The following is an 18,509-nucleotide window of genomic DNA, read 5'->3' as shown; positions in this document are numbered from 1 at the left end:
TCTGTCTTAAAATGGGCATATGTGGCTGTTTCATGAATTATAATACTTTCTAAAAAGAAAAGGAGGACTTGTGGCACCTTAGAAACTAACAAATTTATTTGAGCATAAGCTTTCGTGAGCTACAGCTCACTTCATTGGATGCATTCAGTCACGAAAGCTTATGCTCAAGTAAATTTGTTAGTTTCTAAGGTGCCACAAGTACTCCTTTTCTTTTTGCGAATACAGACTAACACGGCTGCTACTCTGAATACTTCTTAAGCACTTCTATGGTACTTTTCATCTGGTACTTTTTTCATATGGTACTTTTCATCTGGTATGTTTCATCTCAAACATTTAATGAGCTAAGCCTTATGGCACCTCTCTGAAGTAGGAATTGTTATGCCTGTTCCACAGTTGGGGAAATTGAGGCACTAAGCGACTTATCATAGGTCTCACAGGAAGCTCATCCCAGTCCAGTTTATCCACAAATCCATATTTCATCTTTTAGAAGTGCCAATTGGGTATATCAATTCCAGTTTTACCTCCAACCATATGCAGAGATCTGGAAAACACCTTCGTCTTCCACCTCCTTCTGGTGCTGCTGTTTTCTTCTGATTACTCTTTTCTGCCCTCGCTCCTGCCTCTCTTTCAGGCTGTATGGTCAGTGATACCTGGATGTGACTGTTATTTTTTAAACCATCTCCTTCCCATCTAGAACAGCAACCACTCTCCTTGCCAAGTACATCTCTTCTCTTCATGCCAATCCCACATAATTGAAATCCAGAAACATGGTGTAGTCTCATAATTACTTTAACTTCATGATCAAACTTTGCATTTCTATAGTATTTTTACCTGAAGAACTCAATGTCTTATAAATAACTAAAGTTCTCAAAATGCCTGCAAGTACAGAAGCATTACTGCCATTTTAAAGTTGGTTACACTGAAGTATGTAAAGTTTAGGTGACTTGTTTGGGGTTGCAGAAAGATTCTAACTATTTGGAGTTCTAGATCCCAGTCCCCCTCCCTCTGCTACCCATCTCGCTTCCTCTTTATACATCTGGTACTTCATAAGATGCATGGGGGCCCTGCCACTGCCTTTCTGCTCCTTCTTGCTTTTGTACTTGTAGAAAGCTGTCTGAATCTCTTCTTTGTAACATACACTTCTTAACATTTTAAAAACCAACCAGAACCTCCCCAGAGCAAAGTTTATAAATGGGATTACAGTTCGGCTGGTAAATTATCTCCCTCCGTAACCAAGTCACTTTGTTCACTTTAAAGATCTTGAATAACTGCTAAATGTTATGGTTTAGGTTTTCTTTCTGATCTAATCTGTATATGTCCAACTTTCTGCTACAGTAAACCCTCTTAATCTGGTGCCTGTTAAGGTAAAATAGTTTAGTTTTTGTTTTGTTTTTGACAGTGGGACAATGACTGTTTAAAAAGGCTACACTGCCACAATTACTTGAGCTGTAACATGTATGTGGTGAAAGTTTTCAGTCTAACCTCCAAGGACCCTTTTAGCACCTGAACCAAAATCCGCTTGCTTCAAGTCATTCTTAGAATAATGCTATATCATAGTGTACCAGCCTTCTCTACCCCTCCCTGCCAATGAATGGCGGGGGGGGAGGGGGACGGAAACAACCCCAAACACCATTGTGAATCAAGGAGAATTCCTTACTCCAAGGGATCTAAAGGGAAGATGGATTTATCAAGTCTGTCCAGTTGGGCAATTTTTATACAAGCTATTTTGGAAAATATCTTTTTCCTCTGCTGGTAGGTGCTGGAATTAAAGCGACTGGAGTCTAAAACCAGTCTGTCCACAGAAGAGGTGATAGTTGTGTACACTTCCTTTAATTGCCCCGATGCTGATTAGGGTTGGGAAATCACATCTAGGAACCAGTGGAATTCAATTTCCATGTCCTCTCTGCCTACCTTGGTTTCTGTGATACTCATACCTGAACTGGAATGAGATGACTGAACTTGTTTCAGGCAAGCCAACAAATAGCCATTAGTAATGACTCGCAGCTGCAGTTCACCTGTAAATAGATTGACTGACTGACTGACTGACTGACTGACTTTTATGACCTACAAACAAAATATTTCCTTATCCTGCTACTTCTGAATAATCCAGTATCCCACCCTCTAGCTTTTTTTAACATGAGTGAGTTTGATAGACTTGATTTTATTTTGTCTTTTGATGGAATTTATACTTCAGTGAAATATTCTTTCTGAAGAAAGATTATTTTGGGAGCAGTCCCCATCCTAATCTAATTGCTTGTAGAGATCAGTGCAGATACATCAATTCTGACACTTAAAATGGTATTCACTAAGAGTCAGGGCTACTCTGTGCGTCTGTCCTCTTCATCCTGTACTTCCAGTGTTTGTACACTCCATCCTGGCCTTGCTCCACTTCCGTAGGCAGGTACCTCTCCATCTCTGAGTGAGTTTGCCTAAAGTTCTCTTGCCCCTTTTTTCCCTTAATCCCTACAGAACAGACCGCCGCCTGCTCCCCGCTCACTTCCATCTGCCATCTGGTCTCTGTCACGTGGCAATATTCCAGCCTTCCCACTAAAGCACCCTCCCACAACCTCTTAGTATTAGGAAGTGACAGAAGTGGGAGGGACGTGAACGTTCAGAGGCAGAATTAGTCCCACCGTCCAGAGACACCACTGTTGTTGTACCCCCTGCTGTTGTGCCTGAAAATGAGCCAGTCCTCTCTTCACATCCATCTGCAGACTAGCTCTCTAGGAAAGAGCTTGGGAGCTAGGATTATAGCTACTTCTTTCTTTTTGAGGAGCATTTCTTTGATTTCCTGACCACCTGGGTAGAAGTAGTCGATGGTGTTATCTTTTTCAATAAAACTTTGTAATGAAATCCCATCTTCTCCAGTATATGTGTTTTGTGGTGTTTGCTTCCCGTGATAAGTCACAGAGTTAGTTCTAAATTACACAGAGAGAGTTCCTGTCTAAGCTTGACTCAGGTGTTTACTGGTTGTGGCCCTGCCAATAATTCCAACAGGAGCTGGCCAATAACAAACGTCCGTTTTAAATGGAAAGCAAATGCACTTGGTTGGAAGAGAGTCCTGGTGCGAAGATGGAGAACAGTGCTGTCCCCCCTTTCCTCCCCAGTCAAAAAAATAAATAATCTTGCTGCTCTCTGGGCAAAAAAAGAATAGTTTCAATAGCACAGCCCCAAATAAATATTTTCCAACTTCGGAATTGAGGGAGCTGGCAGACAGTTGATAGGGTTGTGGTGTCACATTTTTTCTGTGTGCCTCTTTGAAAATCAGATGCAATATAAAATAAGTGAGTTCACACAGTTTTATGTACAGCAGTGTTGTAATTGATTTAGTCCATTTGTCACATGTAAATGGGTGGTGGTTTACTTCAGTCATTGCTTTAAGAATCCCTGAGAAAGGTCCTGTGGAATGACACCCCAGCAGTTTCCAAACTGCTTGGGCTTCAAGTTAGTGACTGAATTGAAAAATTACAAGACTGGCACATACTGCCATGGAAATGTGTGATGTATTTTTTTACAACAAGAAATCCCTGCTTGGCAGTTCTGAGACTGTAAATATACCTGCCTAGAATTTGCTGAAAGATTGCTGTAAGGCTTCAGCAGGCTGGGATACTTTGCTGCTTACATGGCTAAAAACTCCTACACAGTTTAAGCTGCAGCACTAAAATCCAGAAATGTCCTGTCACTCTGTGACCCAAAATGTCATAGATTAGGTCATCTTTGCTTGAGCTGTAAGTTTGTTAATGCGGTTTTATGTATTTGATAAGACCTTAGGTTGAGGAGTGTTAGGAAGGGATTTTGAATTAACAGAAGCAAGGAAAGGAGCAGAAGCCAAATGGGGAGTTTGGAATGTTATACATTACTTTATGCCTCTTTATTACAGTACTTGAAGGTACATGTAACAATAGATTAAGTTGAACTTTTGTTGGCTTATTATTTTGTTAGTATTGTTGTGCTATAACTCAATGAATGTTTTGAGGATCTTTGAGCCAGTTTTGGGCAAGAAAAAGAATGATTTTGTGTTTGAAGCACAAGACTCGGGGTATGTCTACACCAGAAACTTAAGTTGACCTATATTAGGTTGACTTACAGCCACCGCAGTAATTGCTATGGTAGCTCATGTCCATGCTACCTTCCCTGAGTCAGTAGTGCACGTCCTCAGTAGGGCCGCTTCCACCGACCTAAGAGGGGCAGTTGGTGGGGAGCTGAGAGCCTGGTCTCTCACCTCCTGGCTGCCTCACAGGCTCCTGATGGGCTGACCCCTCCCTTGCCTACCCATTCCCCTCCAGGAGCAGGGGAGGGATGGGTGGCAGCTGCCTGGGGTTTCTCTGCCTCTCTTCATTCCCCATCAGCCAGGCAACCTTGTCAATTTCAGGCTCCAGAAGCCCTGAAATTGACAAGACAGCCAGTGTTCCCACAGGCTCCAGCTCTCCATAGAAGGGGGGGAGGGGGCAGCTGGGCTCTAGCTGCTCCCCTTTCTTGTCAATTTCACGGCAGGAGCCCTGAAATTGACAAGACAGTCAACAGCCTATATAAGTAAAGCAGCATCTACACAGACACTGCGTCACCCTAACTACACTGACATAAGCCCTACGCCTCTCATGGAGGTAGAATTGTTGTGTTGGGGTAGTAGGGCACTTACATCTGCGGGAACAAGGCTGTAGTGTAGACACAGGAATAATTAGGGGGATAATTAGATTGACCTAAGGTGCCTAACTGTGTAGCGTAGACCAGGCCTAGGTTCCATGCAACAGATTTTCTACCTGATTATAAAAAAGTCACTAAATTGTTGTGCTTCAGTGTCCTCATCTTTAAATTGGGTATAATAGTTGCTTTACAGGGGAGTTGTTAGGATTAATACGTTTGTGAGGACTTTTGAGATCCTGGGACACAAGGCACTATGGAAATGCGGCTATCATCAGAAATCAAATGGAGCTGCTAAACAGTAGGTTTGGCGTTTATTCCATCTATTCTGAATCAAAGTTGGCACAGCATTCTAGTTGATAAATAGATGTCCTGAAGAGAGCTACTTAACCTGTTAGTGGCATTAAGAAGCGTGCACCTAGAATGAGGGGGAGGGAGGGATTTCTTGTGGATGCATTGCATATGTGTTTACTGTAAACAATATAGCATGCAGTTCAACCTGTGAAGCAATCACTGAAGAAACCAACAAAAATTAGGTGGCTCTCTACTTCAAGTCAACAAAATTGTACTTGAAACCTTGGCTACTTTTAAAATCTCCTCTTTGGGACAATGGGATCTTCTACTGGAGGTAGGCTTTAAAAAACAAACAAAAGACCCAAACCCTGTTTTTCCTGTGTTGGGCCATCTATTTGTTTTGGTATTTTTAAAGGACTTTGTTCCAATCGTAGTGCACAGTACCACAAGCACTGGGGGGATTGGGAGAAGGCACTTTTGAAAATAAAATTATTAAACCATTGTATTTGTCTAAACTTCAGCCTCCTGCTATTTGGACTAGCCTTGATCTACATAGCTGGGCTTCCACCTGGGACCTACTACGTGCATATCATGAAATGCTGTCAGAGGCATCTTACTTGTCTAGTCTGTTCTTGAAGGCAGTTGCATGTTTTTGTGCTGTTGTGGACTCTAAAAGAAGAGCTGTTTTCTGCTGCAGAAAACTGAGAGAGAAGGTTCACAGCCTTCCATTGTGGGCTGCTTTTGCCTTGTTCTATGCCAGTCAACCCACTCACCATGTGGATAAGAGTAGTATACTGCAGTTCCTTAAAGGTCTCTTCTCTAGTATTAAATGCTGCTGGAGGCAGTGTGGCCTAACTGTTAGATCCAGGAGGCCAGACTTAATTGTGATTTCATGTTTGTAAAGCGTTTCAAAATTGTTGGAACAAAAGTTCTATATAAATGCAGCTGCTGCTATCTTGAGTTAATTTGTCCCAACGCAATGATGTGTCAAATTAGTACAGTAAGACCTTTCAAAGCTGAGATTTTGTTCCTGTATTTTATTGTGAAGGATACTTTAACAGCAAAATAAATACAAAGCTGCATGAGGGAGCTGATGACTTGACACACAGTTCACTACTCCCAATTTTATTTCTTAATTCCTTTCCTCTTCTGCTTACAGATTCTCACAAACACAAAGATAAACACAAAGACCGAGAACACCGGCACAAAGAGCACAAGAAAGACAAGGAAAAAGACCGGGAAAAGTCTAAGCACAGCAATAGGTGAGGAAAATCAATTGCCAGGTCACTGTTGCCAAAACCTTTGTTCACCCACAGTCAAGGCTTCATAAGAAGAGTTAATGTGGTGATTAATATGCACAGTATTGCTATTTTTAAGTGTTTAAAAGAATGCTCACATATAAGTCATAATCATAGAATATCAGGGTTGGAAGGGACCCCAGAAGGTCATCTAGTCCAACCCCCTGCTCGAAGCAGGACCAATTCCCAGTTAAATCATCCCAGCCAGGGCTTTGTTAAGGTCAGGCTTGACAAAGCCCTGGCTGGGATGATTTAACTGGGAATTGGTCCTGCTTCGAGCAGGGGGTTGGACTAGATGACCTTCTGGGGTCCCTTCCAACCCTGATATTCTATGATTCTATGATTCTATGATTCTAAGTGCAGGTGTTCTTACATGTACAGGTTAATTCACATAATCTTAAAAATGGAGATCAGTGTTAATGTAAATTGGTGTAATAAAAAATCAGTTGAAGAAATAACTACTAACTGCCAAACTGTGCAAACTTTAGCTCAGTACTGTTGATACTTTTGGTTTTTTGTGGTACTGTGTGTGTATTCATTAACAAAAACATTACATTATGCATCTTAGAATTTCAGAAATGTCAGATATTTTGGTGCATTGTGGCCAAGTTCATATTGCAAACTTACTACTTGGTGTTCTTGTGATTATTTTTATTATTTAAGTTTATTTTTTTATAGTAAATATCTTACTACTTCATGTTCTGCTCGTTGCTCACATATTGGCACTGCATCAGTCTGTAGCTTCTCAACTTACTACTTAACACAGTTTCTTTTTGTGCATTCTTGGCTCTACATTTCCAAATGTTTTTCACCTAAATTTAAAACCATCTTTTTTGCGAAGTTAACAAAGCACATGCCCTTCAGTTACATCCTAATGTGTTTTCCATATTTGAAGTTTGAAAGCTCACTTTTATGTTTTGAGCTGCCTTCTCTTGGGGGGGGGGGGGGGAAGTGATTAAGATTTTTTTTTTAAGTGGAAAAATCTTTCACCAATTCTAATTCTCAAACAGCTCATAACTATTGGTTTATATTTTTTTTTTTAAATAGCATTTGGGCAGCTTGAAGTTGAGCAAGTGGAATGGGTAGGTTATAATGGAGATACTGAAAGTGATTACTAGTAGAGACTGCTTCTTGGTCCTCTTGTGGGCGAGAAAAAAATTAAGCTCACATTGGGTCAGATTGATAGCTTTACTCACATTGTATAGGTTTCAGAGTAACAGCCGTGTTAGTCTGTATTCGCAAAAAGAAAAGGAGGACTTGTGGCACCTTAGAGACTAACCAATTTATTAGAGCATAAGCTTTCGTGAGCTACAGCTCACTTCTTCAGATGCATATCGTGGAAACTGCAGCAGGCTTTATATATAGTACCTCACTCCACATGTGTTTCCACTGAAGTCAGTGGGACTACTCATGATATATAGACTGTCTCTTGTGACTACAGGCATCACAGTCTGGCCCATTATGTCTAAAGCCTTCAGCACTCCTGCCTATGTAACTTGCTTGTCCTGAGGGCAATACTTCAAAGCTCTTGTGTCAAAAAAAAAAAAAAAATCAGTGAGTTCTTTAACAGGTACACATGCTGTACTTGCAGCCTGTGGTTTTGAAAAGCCTGGCACATCTGAGTGTGTACAACAAATTCTTGCTAGTTTTGGTGAATGGTTACCTAATATTGTTGACCTACCTCTCCTATGTACAAGTGGTCTGTGAGGCACCTAACTTCCCTTTTGCAGTTCACTTCTCCAGTTTGTGCACACAAGTTGCAGGTACATGTGCTTATGTGCATTTTCAGCCTTTTCAAAATATGTCCCTGAAGGTGAATATATTTGGCCTGTTGTATCAGTCAGTCGTGACTGCAGGCTGATATTCCTGGGATAATAACATTACACTCACATTAAGAACACTTCAGGACTTTTTTTTGAGGAGCAGTTAAAAAACACCACACTCTACCCCTGTCCACACTCAGTCATGCACGGCATAGCAGCTGCTCGCTCTATCAAATAAAATGATTTTTAAAGCAGACATGACTGACTTGTGGAAACAACTGCCTTTTATTATGCAAAGTTTTCTTTCCCAAATTTTCTTATTAGTATTCACCAGTACAATTCCATAATATATACACCGCCTATATAAAACCTTGATTAAATAATAATCCCTGACCTATAAAGTGCGCTCAAAATATGGGGCAGCAGTTTTAGAAGAAGGGGCACAGAGAGATCAGTGTTGAGGAAAACTATTGGGGGAAGATTCATGGAAATAAGAGATTTAAAAGAAGAGGGGGCATGGTGGATGAGAAGTGAGGAGACTTCCAATGGAGACATAACAGAAGGCATGAATCTAAGTGTGGGAGGAGGAGACACAGTAGAAAGGTCAGAGGACTGGGGGGGAATTGAGAAGCAAGATGATGAGTAGGGAGAGAAACCAGTGCAAAGATGTAGAGCTTCTTGGGTGAGGATGAGAAATTTGAATCTGAAGGGATGAAAGTCAGCTAGGGAAGGGGATTCAAGGAAGAGGACAACAGGGTCAGAGCAGTGAGAGCAGAACATATAAAAACTCCTGAAGAAGTTGTAACTTTTTCCTGGAAACAAAAAATTCTTTCATATTGGAATTGTCATAATTTACCTCAAACTATGGTTATTTAAACAATGTTGACACTCTTGGTGATTTCTTTAAGTTTGATTTGGTGACTGGATGTGGACTGGCTGGGGCTCATTTTAAGTACCTTTCATTGTCCCTCTTACTATTACTGTTTTGAATATATCTGGTGCAACAGGTAGGTTTTGAAAATATTATTTTTAGGATAAACAGTCTGTTTAGAGACTGAAGCGGGGGGGGGATGGGACTTATTCCCAGAAACTCATGAAGAAATGCTGCGTTGCAAAATGGCCACCACTTCTCATTTTTCTATATTGGAGTGAAGCCAGGCTGCCCTTAGGGAAGATGGTAACCCTTCTGTTATCAGGATGTGGAAAAGAGCTGGTGAATGGTCCATTTTGGTCAAGGGAAGCCCATGACTTCAGTCCCATTGAGAACCATGGGAGATAGAATTCCCCAAAGAACTCTGAAGTAGTACATATGTGTCTGCCTGTGCTGGAGGAGAAACTTTACCTATGAAGTATAACTGCAAACATAGCTATTAGTATTTTTTTTAAAAAAATCGATTTTAGCTAATGCATGCGATTTCAGTGAGTGTTAAGTATATGGGGAGTTTGAAGAGTGTGTTGCTCTATTATTAAGATCATTAGGGACCAGAAAAGGTCTGACGCCTGGTGTGAAAATTAGAAATGGGTCCTTTAAGAAACTTAACTCAGACTAACAGAATTGCTTATAAATTCTCAGAAAATTCTTTCTGTACTCGGCTAAGTGCTGTAATCTTGTGGAGGACGTGTGTATTTTGTATTTTTCATACATAAGAAGTGGAATACTTTCTTTCAGTGCAAAACTTAAGTCAGCCTTAACTATAGATTTGCCTTTAGCACCTCCATAATGTGTCGTGTATAACACATCAATAGATGTTCCTTTTTCATAAGGGAGATGATGGGGGAGGCGGGGGGCCACAGACTAATCTCCCTGCTCCAAAAGGTACAATTTATAATTGAATGTGTGCAATTAGGAACAATTCCTGGTTGTAGAGGAAGCGGACCTATGCTCTCCATGTCTGTCTGTCTCTAATAATTTGGCAGCTCTATCATCTCTCTTAAACAAGGTTGTTTTATAAACTACTGTCGAGGGCAAAAACATTCCCATGCATAAAAATAATTTCTATGTCTTGTCTTTGTGTGAGTGGGAGGTCGGATCATGGTTCTGAGCTGCCAAGTGATAAGTGCTTTAAAATACCTAAAATAGATAATCATGATCTCATGTGGTAGAAGAGTGCTGGCCTCGTATGCATAACTCTTCAATTTCACTTTCTGGTTTCATCCTCTCCCACTTACTAGATGACAGTTTTATATCCTAACCACTCAAGTACAGATGTAGTAAACTGGGGGAAAATAGCACTCTTGTACATTTCAGGGGTTTTTATTTATTTCTTTGCCCTGTTTAAAAATAAATAAATACAGCAAAGCCTACTTAAGCAAATTCTGTATCAAAGAATAGATCTACGTCAATGTATTGAGTAATACTCAGAAGTCTTTTTGTAAATAAATACCAGATAAAGGAATAATGAATACATTAAATATAGACTTCTTTGCCTGGAAAGGCAAAATGCAGTAAATTAATCTGTGATACATTGAAACCAGGTATTTCAAAGGTCATTTATCAAACAAAAAGACTTGGTAAAATAATGGGCCTTTTTGAATCAGAGCCTTTAACAGAGATCAGTTGTTGTTTTTTAATCTTGAAGTAACAAGAGATTCTTTCTTCCGTGTGTCTTGGGTTTTGTGCATGGAATGCAGGCTTTCTGTAAATTGAAGTCAGCAGAAAACTGGTACTGTGGTGTATGGAGTGAAGAGACTCCCCACCCCCACATTGGCAGTACTGATCCAAATTGTCAGCATGACAAGTGTCGCAGCTTCAGAAAAATCCTCCTCCAGCTTGCATGTTCACTGTGGTTACAAAACGTCTCTTGCTATCTTCTGCGTTTGAACAAATGTTGAGGGTGTAGTAGGGATTATAGACCCAATTCTCAGTGGTGATTTATTGATTTTGTTTTGCCAAAAACAAGAATTGGGATGGGGAGAGGAGCTACTTGTCTCTCATACACAGGTAAATTCAGATAATGGAAAATTCTGGGGCTTCTCCTGTTTTCTTTACCATATTTCATGTGTTGTCTCCCAAGCTATTTATCTAAATGACAGAGGGAAGGAGAAGAGGGAGGAAATCTGGTTGGTCATCTGTAGATGTAGAGGAAAAAGGTCATTTGAAAATTTCCTTGTGCTTGCTGGGGGTAGAGGGGGAGACCAAAAAGGGTTGGCTCCCTCCCTGTGTCCACAATCGACCTTGGGTTGCTATCTGGTGGAAAAACTGACTTCTAGTAGTAAAACTGTTACTTTCCAGTAGTGCCTAGAATATGCATGCTCTGCCTGGTCTCAGTCCCAAAGAGCTTACATACTCATGAGGTTTCATTTTCATCTGTCTCCAACTGATGATTACAGCTCTGGCCTTCTGTTTTATTTCCAAAATACTGTGCTCACTAAGGACCTGATCCATTGTCTGTGGAAGTTCAGCAGGCATGGGATCGGTTTCTCATGAACTGGTAGCTCAGCTGTGTAATTTGGGCCCACACAGGCTTTTGCACCCACTTCTGCTCTGAGGTGGTGCATCTCTAACAATGAGAATACAAAACTGCAGGCCAGCTGAAAACTTGACCTTTGCTAGTACAGTATTTATTGGTCTGAATGAAATCACAGCTTTCTAACAGCATTGCAGTAAGTCAGGCAGTGTAACTTCTGTACTATCCCTGTTGGTTTAAGATTTCTATAAATTGAGAGTTGTCGATTACTTAAGCTTCAGTTGGATTCTGACAGATATCAGTTGTCACACTGAAGTGCTGTTTGCAACTAGTTCTGATGCTTAATAGTAGAAAATACACAGCCGTGCTACTACAAGCTAATTACAGCTGAGCAAATTAGAGGGGAAATAGAGATGCTTCAGATAAAGCATCTTTCCCTGTTTGTGATCTGAAGCTGGGATAGAAAAGGCATTGGAAGGGGAGGAAGAGGATTGTTGATGTACATAAATGGCACCTGGAGAATGCAGTGTTTAAAGTACTCAAAGCTGCTGTGGTTTGAAGAAGGAAGCTGTGTATGTGCACATCTGCCATCCTTTGGAAACACTTTCCACTTCTGGCTTTCCATCTGATCACAGTATAAGCAGCTGCTGCCAGATGCACATTCTCCGCTCCCTCCCCCAATTTTTTTTTTTTAAAAAAAAAACCCTCTATCACATTTTCCTCCAGGCAGCTCAACGAGGGAATACTGCTAGAGTTTTCAAGGAGACAGATTTCTTTTGTGGAACTTAACATTTCCATCATTCTTCCCCTGTCTCCCCAAAACCCTCTGAGATATTGTATTATACAAACCTTCTAAAAGGAGAGACAGGAAACCAAGCTGGTGGTATGCTGTGGGGCACTGGCTGATGTGTGCCTATTACATGAGGTGTTAAATTAATTTCTCTTGTTTCCTCCAAGATATCGGACACATTCCTGCCGCATTCCAAGTGTTGTTGCAGCAAGACTACTGTTTAAGCAGGCCTATTCTTTAACCAGCATTTATCTGGTCTAAGCACAAATGTTGTACCAATATAACTGTGTCTGTTTAGGGAGGGTGACCTTTTTTACTGAAATAATTACACCCATACAGCCTTGTAGTGTGGGTGCATATATGGGTGTATATATATGCTTAGACAGTACAATGTATTCCTGAACAGGAAGGTGGGGGGTTAGCTGTAGTGGTATAAGGCCTTATACTTTGTATTGATCCTCTTCAGTGGGTTTCGCAGTCTGACTTTTGGGTTTTAATCTGGCTAGCTCTGCAGGGAAGGATGCAACTGCGGTGACAAAAGGAAGGATACAAAGGGCTGTAAGGAAATAGGTTACATGTCATAATCCTATGGCTGCATCACATAACATCTTTCTGTAAAGAGGGAAACAAGTAGTGTGTAAAGTCTGAAATGGACAGAAAAGGATTCTCTGATCTTCAAAATGTGACACATCCACCCTAATCGTAGCTTTAGGCATCCTTGTGAGTAGCGTTCCGATGGAAGGCTGAGACCTATTCTGAAGGTTAAGGATGGTGCCTTGGAAGAGATACCATGTTGCCCTCTTCTGTTATAGTTTCCAAACTGTGAAGTGTTTCCCCTGGAGGCTTCCCTAGATATCCTAGCCCAGGGGTTCTCAAATTTCATTGAACCGTGATCTTGTTCTGACAGAATTACTACATGACCCTGGGTAGGGGGCGAGGGGCCAGAGCCCGAGCCCCACCTCTCTGGGTGGAGGTGGAGCTTGTGCTTCAGATTCAGCCCTGGGTCCCAACAAGTCTAATGCTGACCCTGGTGACCCAATTAAAATGGGGTCTCAATCCACAGTTTGAGAACTGCTGTCCTAGCCTGATAAACACGTGCCAGGCCAATGTCATTCTGTTCTCTGGCTGAAATAGGTACGTTTGGGGAAACTATGTGCCTCTTGTTACTGTTGCTAGGATTACTGGCTGAAGTCTACAACACCAGCATGTTCCCAAGCGAAACACATCGGCACTGGCATAAATCAGGCTCTTCAGGTAGGCAGGATGGCATGAGCCTGCTTTTGCTATTTAGTGCATCAGATTTCAGACCCACTTGTCTGTCTGTAAAGTCAGAGCTGTGTTTTGGTGCCCAGAGAATGTGTAGGTGTGGCAAACAATCTGTTTATGAATGGGAGAAAGAAATACATTTTCCTTCTTGCCTCAGAACAAGTAGCAGATGGAATTTTGTTTTATTGGGGAAGCTTCTGTTAGCCTTATAATGGGAAGAAAGGTTGTGGTGGTGGTGGGAATCTCAGAATTCACCACCTATATCACTGTTACTTAGAAATGGGTTTTGCAGGCTAACGCTCAAGATGCTTAGGATCTTTGAGCCTTCCCTCCCCATGCTGCTTCATGCTCTGAAGAGCAATGAGAGGCAACTGTTAAAGGTGTTGGAGGGTAAGAAGTAAGTTGCCTTGCCAAAAAGCAAAGGGAGGAAAGGGGTAGTCTTAGGGTAAAGACCCAGGCCTGAAGGTCAGAAGCTGAGAGACCTATTTCTGGCTCCACCGGTGATGTTTCATAGATACTAAGGCCAGAAGGGACCATTATGATAGTCTAGTCCGACCTCCTGCACAACGCAGGCCACAGAATCTCACCCACCCACTCCTGCGAAAAACCTCTCACCTATGTCTGAGCTATTGAAGTCCTCAAATCGTGGTTTAAAGACTTCAAGGAGCAGAGAATCCTCCAGCAAGTGACCCGTGCCCCATGCTACAGAGGAAGGCGAAAAACCTCCAGGGCCTCTTCCAGTCTGCCCTGGAAGAAAATTCCTTCTCGACCTCAGATATGGCGATCAGCTAAACCCTGAGCATATGGGCAAGATTCACCAGCCAGATACTACAGAAAATTCTTTCCTGAGTAACTCAGATCCCACCCCATCTAACATCCCATCACAGGCCATTAGGCCTATTTACCATGAATATTTACAGATCAATTCATTACCAAAATCATGTTATCCCATCATACCATCTCCTCCATAAACTTATCGAGTTTAATCTTAAAGCCAGATAGATCTTTTGCCCCCCACTGCTTCCCTTGGAAGGCTATTCCAAAACTTCACTCCTCTGATGGTTAGAAACCTTTGTCTAATTTCAAGTCTAAACTTCCCAATGACCAGTTTATATCCATTTATTCTTGTGTCCACATTGGTACTGAGCTTAAATAATTCCTCTCCCTCTCCGGTATTTATCCCTCTGATATATTTATAGAGAGCAATCATATCTCCCCTCAACCTTCTTTTAGTTAGGCTAAACAAGCCAAGCTCCTTGAGTCTCCTTTCGTAAGACAAGTTTTCCATTCCTCGGATCATCCTAGTAGCCCTTTTCTGTACCTGTTCCAGTTTGAATTCATCCTTCTTAAACATGGGAGACCAGAACTGCACACAGTGTTCCAGGTGAGGTCTCACTAGTGCCTTGTATAACGGTACTAAAACCTCCTTATCTCTACTGGAAATACCTCGCCTGATGCATCCCAAGACCACATTAGCTTTTTTCACGGCCATATCACATTGGCAGCTCATGGTCATCCTATGATCAACCAATACTCCAAGGTCCTTCTCCTCCTCCGTTACCTCTAATTGATGCGTCCCCAGCTTATAATTAAAATTCTTGTTATTAATCCCTAAATGCATAACCTTACACTTCTCACTATTAAATTGCATCCTATTACTATTACTCCAGTTTACAAGGTCATCCAGATCCTCCTGTATGATATCCTGGTCCTTCTCTAAACTGGCAATACCTCCCAGCTTTGTATCATCCGCAAACTTTGTTAGCACACTCCCGCTTTTTGTGCCGAGGTCAGTAATAAAAAGATTGATCCCAAAACTGATCCTTGAGGAACTCCGCTGGTAACCTCCCTCCAGCCTGACAGTTCAGCTTTCAGTAGGACCCGTTGTAGTCTCCCCTTTTAACCAATTCCTTATCCACCTTTCAGTTTTCATATTGATTCCCATCTTTTCCAATTTAACTAATAATTCCCCATGTTGTCTAAAAAATCTGTTACTTTCTCAAAGAAGGAGATCAGGTTGGTTTGGCACGATCTACCTTTTGTAAAACCATGTTGTATTTTGTCCCATTTACCATTGACTTCAATGTCCTTAACTACTTTCTCCTTCATACTACAGATGTCAAACTAACAGGCCTGTAGTTACCTGGATCACATTTTTTCCCTTTCTTAAAAATAGGAACTGTGTTAGCAATTGTCCAATCATATGGTACAACCCCTGAGTTTACAGATTCATTAAAAATTCTTGCTAATGAGCTTGCAATTTCAGGTGCCAATTCCTTTAATATTCTTGGATGAAGATTATCTGGGCCCCCCGATTTAGTCCCATTAAGCTGTTTGAGTTTCGCTTCTACCTAGGATATGGTAATATCTACCTCCATATCCTCATTCCCAATTGTCATGCTATCATTATCCCAGAGATCCTCTTTAGCCTTATTAAAGACTGAGGCAAAGTATTTGTTTAGATATTGGGCCATGCCTAGATTATCCTTGACCTCCACTCCATCCTCGGTGTTTAGCGGTCCCACTTCTTCTTTCTTTGTTTTCTTCTTATTTATATGGCTATAGAACCTTTTGCTATTGGTTTTAATTCCCTTTGCACGGTTCAACTCTACTTGACTTTTAGCCTGTCTCACTTTATCCCTACATGTTCTGACCTCAATAAGGTAGCTTTCCTTGCTGATCCCTCCCATCTTCCACTCCCAGGATGCTTTCTGCTTTTTCTTAATCACCTCTCTGAGATGCTTGCTCATCCAGCTTGGTCTACAACTCCTCCCTATGAATTTTTTCCCCTTTCTTGGAATGCAGGCTTCCAATAGCTTCTGCATCTTTGATTTAAAGTAATCCCAGGCCTCCTCTGCCTTTAGATCCATAAATTCTTCAGTCCAATCCACTTCCCTAACTAATTTCCTTAATGTTGTATTTGGCAAATAACAAGTCACTCAAACCAACATTTTCAAGAGTTGCAACTGATTTATTTTGGGGTACCTCAATTTTTGGTTTCCCAGCTGCAGACCTTGGGCACAACAGAAGTGGAAGCCGTAAGTGTCTAGCGCTTCTGAAAATGAGGCCTACAGGTATGGGGTCTCAAATTTGGCACCCAGAAGCAGTGTGATACTCTTGAAAATATTGACATTTAATTTCTGATCCTTTGCCTCTTGTGAAATAGGGACAACACCATTTCCCTATCTCACGGAACTAAATCATTGTTGTTTAAAGTGCATTGAGATTCATAGATACAAACTGCTGTAAAAGCTGTTGTAGTATTTGGATGAATTTAGTAAGCCATGCAATTGCAGGTGGGATTTTAAAAACAAACCCATAGAAGAATGCGGGGTGACTAGAATTTGGTGGTCAGAAAATAGAACAATGTAGACTTGCAGACACAAGTCTAGGTTGAAGCCCTACTGTGGGAGGTAAATAGCTGTATTACCTTTCTCACCCGACTGGCACCTCCACATGCATCTGTCTTCTAAACCCACAAGGCATCTGTTGCAATAGTTTTCTGCTGTTCTACTTGGGCGGTTCCTTAATCATCCCTCTCTTGCACTTTTATAATTATGAAATTTAAGCTTACGAACAATGTGAGAATCATCAGCTTGTCGTCTTTTTCATTTTCCCTCTAGGATACCGAAGCTGGGAAATGTATCTGAGGTAACAACACAAGTGTAGCAGTAGCAGGCATCCAGTTGACTTTTCAAATTCAGTTCGGGGTTCTGTGTGCGCTGCTGTCGTGATCACATAGCGTATACAATGTAATCTGCAGTATGTGGTCTTTAAGTCTGTACTAACAGACAATCCTTGGTATGGCATATCTGTTTATGGCACTCTAGAAATGCTTAATCTCCTTCAGTGTTTAGGCACTCTTGTACGCTGTTCCACTAGTCTAATCCTGTCACTAGAGAGAGAAATGGAAACGGACTTCTATCTGGAGACTTCATAGTGAGATGCTTGTATTGAATTAGTGAGATGGCCACCTCCTGCTAGTGTAATATAAGCTTTTCATTCTTACTGTTTTGAACCAGCAAAGGGAGAGGCTGTCCTAATGCAGTGACAATTTCCCAGTGCTCGGCACTGTACTGTGTGCAGTAGATTCAAAATCCATTTAAATGTTGCTTGGCGTAAAGTGAATGCCCTCAGAACTGGGATCTTCCTCCTTAACTGCTTGGATTTGGAGACAGAGGCGCATATTACAATATGGCACTTTGAGCCTGGTCCTCTGGCTAGACCTTTATCAAGTGCAACTCCTGACGAGTCCATGGGAGTTGTATGCGTACAGGCTGCAGGATGAGGTTGAAGTCAGGTTTTTCTCTGCAGTCCTACAGGTGTGATCAAATTGGTATATTGTAACTTTAGATGCTCATCTCTTAATCACTCACAACCTTTCTGGGTGCAGAATAACAGTCGTCATGTCTTTTTGTAGTGTTTAGACTTGCAGCCCGATTTCTGCATGTCCCTATTTGTTTAGGTAGTAACAAAGGAGAACTGGAGAACTTGTGTCTCCAAAATGCTCCCTCCCATCTTGCATTCTAGACGTGACTTTTTCCAGTGTGTCACCATTCAGTGTCTTTACTTGCACTTGAGTGTTAAATGACTGAAATAAGGAAGCTGCGTACGTTTTCATAAAGCTTTGTATTATTAGTTTTTTGTTATTTGTATTGTAGTGCCCAGGACCCCCACTGTTTAGTCGCTGTACGAACACAGAACAAAAAGATAGCCCCTGCCCCAAACAAGCTTACAGTTGAAGTGTCCATGAAGAGATGACAGATGGATATGGACAGATTGATGAGGGAGTACCAGCAAACGGTGAGACCGTATTAGCCAGTAGGATAGGCTGTTGTCTCAGCACACCAGCAGCACAACCTTTATCAAGATTTTTGTAAGCAAAGGAAAGTTTTTAAGGAGGGATTTGAAGGAAAACCATGAATGGCTTTGTGGATGTTTATGGAGAGCTCCTCCCTATGTGAAGGGCAGCATGGAAGAAAAGTACAAAGATGCATGTTTGAAAATTTAACAAATGGGCAGTGAAGGCTGGTATCTTAAGCTGATCACA

General features: G+C 41.4%; 1 protein-coding gene across 2 annotated transcripts in view; it reads left to right on the top strand.

Annotated features, from left to right (window-relative positions):
- Nucleotides 1–18,509, top strand: part of TOP1 (DNA topoisomerase I) — an 88,360-nt gene that overhangs the window by 24,434 nt on the left and 45,417 nt on the right. For both annotated transcript variants that reach the window (XR_012154700.1, XM_073309736.1), the window contains exon 3: nucleotides 6,095–6,197. Coding sequence is in view for 1 of the 2 variants with exons in the window: in XM_073309736.1 (XP_073165837.1) it covers nucleotides 6,095–6,197 (103 nt within the window). In the remaining variant the exon portion in view is untranslated. The remainder of the gene's footprint in view (nucleotides 1–6,094; nucleotides 6,198–18,509) is intronic.

This window comes from Lepidochelys kempii, chromosome 13, assembly GCF_965140265.1.
Source record: "Lepidochelys kempii isolate rLepKem1 chromosome 13, rLepKem1.hap2, whole genome shotgun sequence".
NCBI lineage: Eukaryota > Metazoa > Chordata > Testudines > Cheloniidae > Lepidochelys > Lepidochelys kempii.
Note: the sequence above shows the minus strand (reverse complement) of the source record. Positions and strands in the feature narration are given on the sequence as shown.